Genomic DNA, 12463 nt, shown 5'->3' with positions numbered 1-12463 from the left:
TGTGTGTGTGTGTGTGTGTGTGTGTGACCCTGGACCACAAAACCAGTCATAAGGGTCAATTTTTCGAAATTGATAGGACTGATTTGGAGAGCATCCTTTAATCCTCAGTACTGCTTCAGATGAATGAATGCATGTATTGATAGATGAATCCGTCAATCCTATTGTTGCAACTTAGTTGCTGTGAATTAATGCTATCCCTTTCAAATTTCATTTAATTCCAGGTGTGAACAAGTTTACCAGAAATGTGCACACTGCTTTTCTGATGTTCACTGAAGTTTTCCATGTCTTTTTTCCCGTGTCACTTGAAATGTTTCCATTTTGAATCTTTGTTACCAAAGGCGAAACCGTCTGTTACTGGAAATTAAATGAAATTACTGGTTGATATGTCCCGATCTCAATAAAGTTTACACACGCTTTTGGTCTGTGAATTAGATCTCGCTCGGGACGCGCGCTGTCTGTGGAGGTTTGGCCAGGACAGGTTCCAGAATTAAATCAACATATTTTATGTTCCGTCCATTGCCAATCACTGCTATTTCGAGAGTGAATCCCGCTTAAATATGTGGATGTCATTCCCGAAACTTTGCAGGGTGTATGTAGCCATTAATTGTATGTCATGTTTTATGTCATATTCTTAACATTCCATTAAGTGTATTATTAATATAATAAATAAAGCAATATTTTTTTAAATAAAGCAATAAATGATGGCAAATCGAAGTGATACTTGTAGATTTAAAAATAAAACCGTCAATAGGTGGCGGCAAGTTGTTGTCTTAATAAGCCAGGCGCCGCGTCATTCATTCATTCATTCATTCATTCAGTAACGAAGCAAAATGCTGTAGTTATGAATGGGTTATTAATCACTGACTCTCCAAATCGTTCAAAGCAGCAGATTCATTCACTAACGAAACACTGCTGTATGTTGCTTGGAGACGCACACCAGGTGATAAGGATTTCGTTGGAACTATTATTTAGTTGCAAAATAGAACAAACATGACAATATTGTTTAAAATGTAGGCTACATTTAAAATGTAAAATGTTCACTTTATATTACCTTTTTTGTTGAACTATTGTAAAAATTGTCACATTTGCCATTGTTTGGATATTCAGGGAAATTTGCATTCTTGCTCGTATCTTAAACATGAAAACAATAACTCGCACAGGGTATCGAAGAGAGTTTAAATCGATCTCAATGTAGGCTACAGTGCGTGTCAATATTTGTTCTTCATGCTATTAAGTGAAGATCTACTTTAAGATACGTTGAACAGTAGCACGATTTGCTAAAGAAGCATATTCCGCAGGAATCCTATCACATGCACACTGCTTGTGTGGATGCAGTCAGTTTTGACCGCAAAAGATAAGGTAAGCTGATTGGATATCATGTATTTGACTGGTTACGGTACTCCCATTTTCCTGTTTTTACATTAGAAGCGGCATTTTGCTTGTCAGAAATACATGTTCAGTTTTAATGTTACTTTAAGTTGGGGTAGAATTAAATGAATGCCAAAACTCAGAATTTTGTTTGCGTACAACCTCCGTCACCTCACGTACCCCCAGGGGTACCCCAGTTTGAGAACCACTGCCCTAGAAAGTGCGCAAAGCCTTTATCACTAAAAAGCGTCACTCATCTTCATTCATTGCGATCTTACAAAGTTCCGTTATAATCAATGAAGCTCTCTAAACTGCACAATGAATCTCTATTTACATCGCGTCTGCACTTAGTCATGAGATGATTCACGAGCGTGCAGAACTGCACTTAAAAACTGCAGCACTTTCAGCGGTGAGTGAATTCTTACAAAACGTTTCTGATTGGCCATTGCGTTTAAGAAATCAACAGATATGTCTGTGATTGGTTACATTGCTCAACGCTGCAAAAACACGTAGAGGGTATTTAGCGCTTGGCTAAGCGCTCCAATTGCAGCGGGGACGACATCAGGGTTTCCATGACTAACAAATGTAAACATACATGACTAACATGTATGTATGTATATACATATATATGTATACACACACACACACACAGATAGATAGATACTATGTATTAGCTTCAGAATCACACCTGTGCTTGTATTATTTTTACATTTTACTCAAATTTTTATTTTCTATAAATTTGTCAGCTAGCAATGCCACCTGACAAACTTGACCAGTGTTGAGGGTAACGTATTACAAGTAACGTGAGTTATGTAATCAGATTACTTTTATTCAAGTAACTAGTAAAGTAACGCATTACTTTTAAACTATATCCGAGTTACTTTTTCAGATGAGCAATGGAAGTTACTTTGTGTTTCCCTTTATTGACTGACAGCTCTCCTGTCCCTGTGTTGAGAGAATTTGGGAGTGAGGTGCAGAGGCAGAGGCACTTCTTTCAGCCCAAGGCTCATTCATTTCTCTTTTGGTGTGAAATTGTCTTTACAGTTGCCAAAAATATACCTTTTCTGTTTTTTTGTTATTAAAAATCAAATAAGCAAGGTGACAAAAAGTAACACAAAAATAACATAATGCATTACTTTACATAAAAATTAAAATTAAGTAACACAATTAGTTACTTTTTTATGCAGCAATGCAGTAATGCGTTACTTTTAAGAGTAACTTTTCCCAACACTGAAAGTGACAACCTAGTTATTTTGCTAACAAGTTGCATTGTGGCATATATCGCCACTTTAGCATGCATAGTAATGTATGTTAAAACAATGATTTTATTTTGTAAACCCTGTTTAAATTAGACAGAAATGGATGAGTTAAAGTAAAAATGCAGCATACTGCATTTGAATTTTAAATTTTAATTATGGAAATGAGATACGATATGATATGATAAGCCTGGTTCACATTGCAGGTTTTGACTGAGGTTTGCCCACTAAGACTTTTTTTTTTGTAACAATATGCACCCTGATTCCCTGATTGCGTAAAGCTCGCCAATCAGATTTAGATGTTTTGAAAAAGCTCTCGCCATTTTTGTGACAAACATTAAAAGCGTGGTAACTAATAAGATAAAGTGAAAAATGACTTTTAGAGGAACAAGTAATGTTTTTATATATGTTATATTCATTGTTTAGAAAGCTATGTCAAATCTAAAACGTAAAAAATGTAGAAAAATAGTCAGAAACACAGGGCTGGCCATTCTGACAGATTTATTTGAAGTGTTGAAACATAACAGTCAGTGTAAAAGTGTGAGTTAAGCCCTATTCGCACAGGGTTAGTATTATCTGGGGACCTTATCTGATTTTGAAATTACCCCCCCACATCTGAATTTTGTGTGGTGTATTCGCACAGGATAAGCGAAGCCTGTGATTTTACTGTCTGAAATTTTTTTACTTACTGAAATTTACTTTCTTATCTCCCGGATACCTGGATGTCAAGGCTTTGAGAGTCCCGTTCTATGGTCTGGTTAGATGGCTTTAAAAAAAGAAACTAATATAGATTCATGCCCTGTGTCATTTACATTTCACCAGGTTAAAATAATATCTCAAGATATTATGCTTGATTTATTTGTAACACATTAACCTCGAAACCTTTTCAGCTTTCTGTTTCTGCAAATTGTATAGTTCTAGCAATATGACAGCACCCAAAATATTATCAGAACACTCCAACACAGCTCCATTCTTCGCAAAGATGGATAAAAAGGCGCACAGGAAACAAAAACCTCGAAAAATACCCGCCAAATGCTGGCCAAATCACAGAGATGCCGATTCGCACGGGACTAATATTATCACAGGACCTCTGTGGTCGGCAAAATACGGTAGGTCATTTGCGGGGGAATTTTTACTTTACAAATTACAGACATGGCTGATTCGCACGGGATTAAGATCACAGACAACCTCCGCAATTATTACAAATGACTGGAGGTCACCAGGTAATACTAATCCCGTGTGAATAGGGCTTTAGTCTAGTCAGGTGACATTTATTATATATTGCTTTATTACAAGGCAGATTTTATTTTATTTTTCAGAGTAATGTAACATTAATGAGCTGGAAAATAACTCAATTTAGCAAAGTCCATCAATTATGATACAACTTCAATTTAGCTATAAGCAGTTCTACAAATAGCCATCGTTTCATTCTTCAGCTCAAGTCAGATAATGTTGATTCAGTTCAGTTTAATAATGGCGACAGTGTTGCAAAGTTAGTGTCATTATCAAGCTCAATTTAGTTCAGATTGTGTTCTCATCTGATAGTGTCAGTTAGTATCAGCTGTTGATAATTAAAGTTATTATTTGCTGATGTTAATGAGGAACATTACCTCTGCTGTGTAGAATGACACTTGTTCTTAATCACAAATTTGATCCCAGTGTTTTTACACTTTTATTTGTCCCATACACTCTAAATGCTGGGTTAAAAACAACCCAACTTGGGTTATTTGGCAACCCAGCACTGGGTAAATATTGGACAGAACATATGCTGGGTTATTTTGACCCAGCTGGTTGGGTTAAACATTTTTACGTTAATATAAAAATTATAATATTGCTGGCTTAAAATGGGCTGGAAATTAAAAATCACACACATAATTACTATAGGCGACAGTAATAATCAAAAGATGAATGTATTATTAAGCAAGAACACCAATGGACAAAATAATAAGACAAATAAATAAGACAAATTGAATTTATTCTCTATTTAACTCAGAATATAAATCCGCATACAATTCCTGCTCCAGCAAACAGTCTCCCCGTGTGGCTCGAGTTCCCAGTCAGTCTCTCTCCCTTGCTTCCCGATTACTGGTGGCTTTTATCCGGTCTCTCCACACCAATTACTGAAACGAGACACAGGTGTTTATCATTTGCACTTGACATACTTACGCACCGCTCGTCTCCTGACTCTCTCTCCTGTTGCCCCCCTCGCCACATACACCCACCGCCCGACTCAGGCCGGGGAGCCCTCCGGCCTGCAGCCCCCCCCCACCATTTCTGGAGAGGAAGTCAGCTACAGCCATCTGCACCCCCGGCCTGTGGACCACCTTGAATTTAAAGGGCTGTAATGCCAGATACCAACGGGTGATCCGCCCGGTGGTATCCTTCATATGGTGGAGCCACTGCAGGGGCGCGTGGTCCGAACATAGAGTGAATTCCCATCCCAGGAGATAATAGCGGGGAGTGAGCACGGCCCATCTTATCGCCAAGCATTCCCTTTCTATGGTGCTGTACATCGTCTCTCTCTCTTCGAGAGCTTACGACTGATGTACAGCACCAGTTGTTCTTCACCATCTATCTCCTGGGACAGTACCGCTCCAAGCCCCTTGTCCAACGCGTCAGTCTGCAATAAAAAAGGGAGAGAAAAGTCAGGGGAGTGAAGGAGCGGCCCGCCACACAGAGCAGCCTTTATCTGGGTGAAAGCCTGCTGGCACTGCTCCGTCCACTGGACCGGGTCTGGTGCTTCCTTTTTAGTGAGGTCAGTCAGCGGGCTGGTGAGGTCCGAATACTTAGGTACAAACCTTCTATAATATCCTGCCAGCCCCAGGAACTGCCTCACCTCCTTTTTGGTCTTGGGTCTCGGACAGGTTGCAACTGCTGCCGTCTTATCAATTTGGGGACGCACCTGTCCGTGACCCAAGTGGAAGCCCAGATACCTGACCTCCACACGCCCAACCGCACACTTTTACGGGTTGGCCATTAGTCTGGCCCCTCTCAGCGATCTCAGAACAGCCCGCAGATGCGGCATATGACGCTGCCAGTTGTTACTATAGATGATAATGTCATCTAAATAGGCAGCGGCATACGCAGTGTGCAGTCGGAATATCTGGTCCATGAGCCGCTTAAAGGTGGCCGGAGCCCCGAACAACCCGAAATGAAGCGTAACAAATTGGTGTAATCCAAACGGCATTGTGAAAGCTGTCTTTTCTTTGGATATAGGTGATAGGGGGATCTGCCAATATCCTTTCGTTAAATCCAGTGTCGAGTAAAATCGAGCAGAACCCAGCCAATCAAGCAATTCGTCAACATTGGATATGTGTCGAATTTCGACACAGTATTCACCTTGCGATAATCCACACAGAACTGGACCGAGCCGTCCGTTTTAGGCACTAAAACTATCGGGCTCGCCCAATCACTGTTGGATTCCTCTATTACTCCCATATCTAGCATCGCCTCTAATTCAGTCTGAACTACCTTTTTTTTTGTTCCGGCAAACTATACGGCCGGCTGCGCACTACCACGCCCGGCTCAGTCTCAATGTGGTGCTGAATGAGGTTTGTGCGACCAGGCAGGGGCGAGAACACATCTGCAAATTCAGCTTGCAACTTGGCCACATCAGTGAGTTGTGAGGGCGAGAGGTGATCTCCTCCTGGGGCCAGAGTGAGAGATTGATTTTTAGTGTTCACTTTTGGCCCGAGATCTTCCTCTCCACTCACCGCCATCGCCAACATCACTGACTCCACCTCGCTCCACTTTTTAAGGAGATTGAGATGGTAAATTTGATGTGCCCCGCTCCTGCCTGATCGTACTACCTCATAATTGAGATCTCCAACTCGTCGTGTGACCTCAAAGGGTCCTTGCCACTTGGCGAGTAATTTGGAACTAGAAGTTGGGGGCAATACAAGTACTTTCTCTCCCGGTGCAAATTTGTGTAATCTGGTTCCCCTGTTATACAACCGGCTTTGTCTGCCCTGAGCCTGTAACAAATTCTCCATAGAGAGCCGCCCCAAAGTGTGGAGTTTTGTTCTCAGGTCCAGTACATACTGTTTCATAATTTCATTTTTACTGTCCGAAGGTCCGTCCTCCCAAGTTTCTCTTAGAACGTCCAACACCCCGCGGGGCTGACGTCCGTAGAGAAGCTCGAAGGGGGAAAACCCCGTGGAGGCTTGGGGGACCTCACGCACGGCAAACAAGAGGGGTTCCAGCCATCTGTCCCAATTTTTGGCGTCTTCATGAACGAACTTTCGAATCATGGTTTTTAATGTGCGATTAAATCGTTCGACCAGACCGTCTGTTTGTGGGTGATAAATGCTGGTGCGAATCGATTTAATGCCCAATAGTTCGTAAAGTTCGCGGAGAGTCCATGACATAAACGCCGTGCCTTGATCGGTGAGAATCTCTTTTGGGATTCCCACCCGGGAGATTAGATGAAACAATGCGTCCGCTACACTTTTCGCGGAAATGCTGCGGAGCGCCACTGCCTCTGGGTATCGTGTTACATAATCCACTAGGACTAATGCAAAGCGATGCCCATGTGCAGATCGTTCTAATGGCCCGATGAGGTCCATGCCAATTCTTTCGAAGGGGACCTGCATAAGAGGGAGAGGGCACAATGTGCTTTTGGGGTGGCCGGCGGGTTCACCAGCTGACATTCACGACAAGACGCGCACCACCTGCGCACATTCTCATGAATGCCCGGCCAGAAAAATCGGGTCATTAGACGATTAAGTGTTGCTGCTTGTCCTAAATGTCCGGCCATCGGATTACAGTGAGCCGCCTGGAAAAGCATTTCCCGACGGCTTTTTGGTACCAATAATTGGGTTGTATCTTGTTTTGACTGAGTGTCTTGGGTCACTCGATACCACCTGTCTTTTAAAATAGCAAAATAAGGATAGGAGAGCGGTCGAGTCGGTTGGAGAAGCTGCCCGTCGATGGAACGGACCTGTTCAAAGGCGTTTTTGAGCGTTTCATCCTGAGACTGTTCCAGGGGAAAATCATCACACTCTGTGAGGTTTCTCCTCTCAACAGCGCTCTGTTCCCCTGTCTCAGTTCCCATTGGTCCCGGCTCAGCTTCTCCTACCTGTGTGACCGCCCCCTTCCCCGCTCTCCTTTCCCCCAAGAGACATCCGCACATAAATGCCCCAATAATACACTAAAACCTGGCCAATTTGTTCCCAAAATTAGCGGATGTCCGAGGTGCAGGCTAACTGCAACCTCTACCCTATGCTTTTGTCCCCGAAATTGAATAGCCACGGACATTAAGGGGTAGTTCACCACATCCCCGTGCACACACCGAACCTTAACCACGCGGCTCTTATCCAATGCCTCCGGCTGAATCAGGCTTTGATGAATTGAGGTTTGGTTACATCCCGAATCCACCAAAGCCTGATACGTACCCCCCTTGATACTCATGGGTATTTGGTACAGGCCAGCTTGATCGGGAGCAGCCTGTTGGGCATCCGGGACCCGGATCAGTGTCCCCACCTCCATCACTGGACACCGATCAATAAAATGACCTGGGTCCCCGCAACGCCAACAGGCCGACCCAGGCCTCCCCGCTGCCCTAGTGGCAGGAAGCGGGTCAAGGAATTGGCGTGGAGAGAGCGGAGGAACGGGAGTTGCGGCTGGGCTGATGCTGGTCGACCCCGCCCCCCTGGGTGGCGCCCTCAGGGCAGCTGTTGGTTCTGTCCCTGGACCACTCCTCCACCGGGGTGGGGCTCATGGAGGGAGATTCCCTCTGGATCTGGAAAAAGGGGCAGGTTTGGAGGGAGAGAGACAGATGGCAGGGGTTCGCCGACCCCGGGGCATGCCACCATCTGGTCCTCCGCCAGTTGGATGGCCTGTTTCAGCGATGTCGGGCGGTGGCACTGGTCCCTCAAACAGGTCTATGAACACCTTAGGGTCGTCCTGGGGACCCATCTTATTGAGAGGCACGTGAGTGGGCGGGGCTGGGGCAGATGGAGTTCCCGTAGCCCAAACCTCCCGGTCAATCCAGCTCCGGAACAGCTCGCGGTCTTCCTGCTGGGCTTGGATGAGCACTCGGAAACACCGTTCCTGATCGTCCCTCATGCCCAGCAGTGCCTGATGGTGTTCCTGGTGAATTGGATGACCTCCGCAAATGGCGATCCTGGCGGGGACTGCATGATGGCGGCGGCTGACTTCAGGAGTGTGATGTGGTTCAAAGTGTGGAAGGAAGAAGACAGGGTCGGTGTGACTGGGACTCGTGCTTTATTTAAAGCTCTCTGGCACAAACAAAAGAAGTGGCTCCCACTGCGCTTTCAATAACTCAGAATATAAATCCGCATACAATTCCTTCTCCAATAAACAGTCTCCCCGTGTGGCTCGAGTTCCCAGTCAGTCTCTCTCCCTTGCTTTCCGATTACTGGTGGCTTTTATCCGGTCTCTCCACACCAATTACTGAAACGAGACACAGGTGTTTATCATTTGCCTCTCTCTCCCGTTGCAGACCTCGCTGAACCACGCCCCCCTCGCCACACAGGGGAACTGCGAACTTTAGATCGCAGCCTCGCGTTTCACTCGCTCCCGGTCAATCCAGCTCCAGAGTCTTCCTGCTGGGCTTGGATGAGTGCTCGGAAACACCGTTCCTGATCGTCCCTCATGCCCAGCAGTGCCTGATGGTGTTCCTGGTGAATTGGATGACCTCCGCAAATGGCGATCCTGGCGGGGACTGCATGATGGCGGCGGCTTTCTTCTTCCTTCCCGGGTTTCGGCACCAGTGTGATGTGGTTCAAAGTGTGGAAGGAAGAAGACAGGGTCGGCGTGACTGGGACTCGTGCTTTATTTAAAGCTCTCTGGCACAAACAAAAGAAGTGGCTCCCACTGCGCTTTCAATAACTCAGAATATAAATCCGCATACAATTCCTTCTCCAATAAACAGTCTCCCCGTGTGGCTCGAGTTCCCAGTCAGTCTCTCTCCCTTGCTTTCCGATTACTGGTGGCTTTTATCCGGTCTCTCCACACCAATTACTGAAACGAGACACAGGTGTTTATCATTTGCCTCTCTCTCCCGTTGCAGACCTCGCTGAACCACGCCCCCCTCGCCACACAGGGGAACTGCGAACTTTAGATCGCAGCCTCGCGTCTCACTCGTAGCTGAGAGATGGCGTGACTGACTCCAAAACCTGCCCAAAAACAAACAGTACTGAGATTAGGGAACATATTTTAACATAAAATTAAATTACACTCAGTATTATAATGAATAAAATCCATTTATGTTATGCAAGGCAAAGGCTTTTCCAGTGCGAAATGACCGCTGCTGACACAGCTGACTGACATGATCTCGTCCTTATGTTGTGTTGCGTAAAACAATATAATTTACACCACATTAAAGATAAATAAAAGATAAATAAATTAAATGTATACAAAGCTTTATTTCCCAGAAAGAGTGCAAGAAATCGGCGGTGGCGGGGCTGAGAACTGCTCTCTCCTGTTGACTAAAAAGCCTGTGCTCTCAGCAGCTGCGTTGTTGAGAAGTTTCATCGGAGACAGGGTCAACCCAGCGTTTAGGTAGAAAAAAATAACCCAGCGTTAAAATGACCCAGCACCTGGGTAAAAATATTAAAAACAACCCAAGAAAATGACCCAACAGACTGAACCCAGCATTTGGGTTAAAAAATATATAACCCAGCGTTAAAATGACCCAGCACCTGGGTAAAAATATTAAAAACAACCCAATAAAATGACCCAACAGACTGAACCTAGCATTTGGGTTAAAAAAAATAACCCAGCGTTAAAATTACCCAGCATCTGGGTAAAGATATTTAAAAATAACCCAATGAAATGACCCAACAAGCTGAACACAGCATTTGGGTTAAAAAAATAACCCAGCGTTAAAATGACCCAGCACCTGGGTAAAAATATAAAAAAATAACCCAATAAAATGACCCAACAGACTGAACCCAGCATTTGGGTAAAAAAAACAACAACCCAGTGTTAAAATGACCCAGCACCTGGGTAAAAATATGAAAAATAACCCAATAAAATGACCCAACAAGCTGAACCCAGCGTTAAAATGACCCAGCACCTGAGTAAAAATATAAAAAATAACCCAATAAAATTACCCAACAAGCTGAACCCAGCATTTGGGTTAAAAAAATAACAACCCAGCATTAAAATGACCCAGAACCTGAGTAAAAATATTAAAAATAACCCAATAAAATGACCCAACAGACTGAACCCAGCATTTGGGTAAAAAAAAATAACCCAGCGTTAAAATGACTCAGCACCTGGGTAAAAATATTAAAAATAACCCAATAAAATGACCCAACAGACTGAACCCAGCATTTGGGTTAAAAAAAATAACCCAGCGTTAAAATGACTCAGCACCTGGGTAAAAATATTAAAAATAACCCAATAAAATGACCCAACAGACCGAACCCAGCATTTTTTAGAGTTTGGGTATCCTGTTCCTTGACTGTGATAAGAATGTTTTTAAAGTCTTGCAGTCTTTAGAAGTATGAATCACATGAATTATAGATAATGGTGTAATTATGTGAAAACTGCAGTATTTGTAAACAGAGCTTCTCTACAGGGCGTGTTCCTCTTCAGTGCGGTGCAAATGGTTCCTCTTACAATGAACAACTATGTGTTCCCTAAATGGGGGCAAGGAGTGGGCTGGCTCATGGCTCTGTCCTCTATGGTTCTCATACCTGGTTATATGGGCTACATGTTCCTCACCCTGAAGGGAACATATAAAGAGGTAACTGTTTTCATTTAGAGCTGAAAGTAAATATAATAACGAGTGGTATAGACGGTATATCTGTGCTCACTGGAGCTGGTTCTGGGCTCATTTCAGCGGATCAGGATAATGCTGCATCCTCCAGCAGTCACGCGTGCTCAGCAGAACGGGCCAGACCAACAGCAGCTGCAGATGGAGCAATCACCGCAACAAGAGCAGCAACCGGACCAAGCACCACAGCAACCACAATCACCACAAGCACCGCAGCAACTGCAACAACCGCCGCAGACGCAGACGCAGACGCAGACGCAGATGCAGCCGCAGGCTGATAGTTCCTCTTCGACTAACCCTGGCAATGATGCCAATGTTTAAAACCAGTAGAAGTGAACCACAGCAGAGAGCAATCAAAGATTAACAACACAGAAGACTTCCATGTTTATACAGTAATAGAATCATCTACCTCCAGGGGTCATACATAATCAAGCTAAAACATGAAAAAAGCAAAAGTAAAAAAAATAAATATATAAAAAAAAAAAACCACAAACACAAAAACACTTGCATTTGAAAAACCTACACAAATGAATTCTGTACGTTTTTCAAATGTGAAGCAAAGCGTGTCAGTGTTAAATGACTTGTACTATGTATTATGTGAATTTGTCTCTACTAAGGTTATACTGTGAGTTAGATTTAAGGACAGTGCATTGTTTTGCAATGCATAAGCTATTTATGTGAGGTATGTACTGTTTCTATGTTGCAATGGGGACAAAGTGGGAGTGTCAATGAGAAACTGGGAGAGATTATGTTACATTCTGGGTTATTTTTGGATAACCAAGGTGTATCAAGCAAGCCCTGTGTCTAAAGCACAAATAATTTCTAATAGGCAGAGAGCCCTTGGGTGACCCGTCACGTGTTGTTGGAGATTTTTGTTGAGAAAGACTGTTACTATTTTTTTTTTTTTTTCTGAGATAAAAAAGTAAGAAATACTTGTATGTGATTAAAACATTTTTAGAATTATTTTTAGAATGCTTTGTACTTTAATGTTGAGACCAAGGACCAAAATAATAGACTTAAGCAAAAACAAATCTATGCCTGCCAATGTGTAGTTTGTAAAGCACAGGGAACAAAAAAACAACAAAAAAAAAAA

The 12463-nt window shown here is 43.4% G+C and overlaps 2 protein-coding genes across 2 annotated transcripts in view; both read left to right on the top strand.

Moving 5' to 3' along the window:
• The window catches only part of LOC107704221 (sodium- and chloride-dependent GABA transporter 1-like), a 6513-nt gene extending 6148 nt beyond the window's left edge, over positions 1–365 (top strand). The window contains exons 13-14 of the mRNA XM_016507107.1: positions 222–274; positions 339–365. Of these exons, the coding sequence (XP_016362593.1) occupies positions 222–274; positions 339–365 (80 nt within the window). The remainder of the gene's footprint in view (positions 1–221; positions 275–338) is intronic.
• A 10726-nt stretch (positions 366–11091) lies between these two features.
• LOC107704226 (sodium- and chloride-dependent GABA transporter 1-like) lies at positions 11092–12463 on the top strand. Its single transcript, XM_016507114.1, has 2 exons — positions 11092–11340; positions 11437–12463. Exons 1-2 carry the CDS (start codon positions 11200–11202, stop codon positions 11689–11691), a joined length of 396 nt encoding a protein of 131 aa, XP_016362600.1. The 5' UTR covers positions 11092–11199; the 3' UTR covers positions 11692–12463.

The sequence above is a fragment of the Sinocyclocheilus anshuiensis genome, unplaced genomic scaffold, assembly GCF_001515605.1.
Source record: "Sinocyclocheilus anshuiensis isolate Anshui unplaced genomic scaffold, SAMN03320099.WGS_v1.1 scaffold1878, whole genome shotgun sequence".
Taxonomy (NCBI): Eukaryota; Metazoa; Chordata; class Actinopteri; order Cypriniformes; family Cyprinidae; genus Sinocyclocheilus; species Sinocyclocheilus anshuiensis.
The sequence above is the reverse complement of the archived record's forward strand: the minus strand, read 5'-3'. Positions and strand labels throughout refer to the sequence as shown.

Bases quoted from the DNA above. Each gene is read 5' to 3' on its own strand.
- LOC107704226 (XM_016507114.1), top strand. From the start codon at position 11,200: ATGGTTCCTCTTACAATGAACAACTATGTGTTCCCTAAATGGGGGCAA. The intron at 11,341-11,436 runs GTAACTGTTTTC...GGCTCATTTCAG, and splicing joins TGAAGGGAACATATAAAGAG to CGGATCAGGATAATGCTGCA.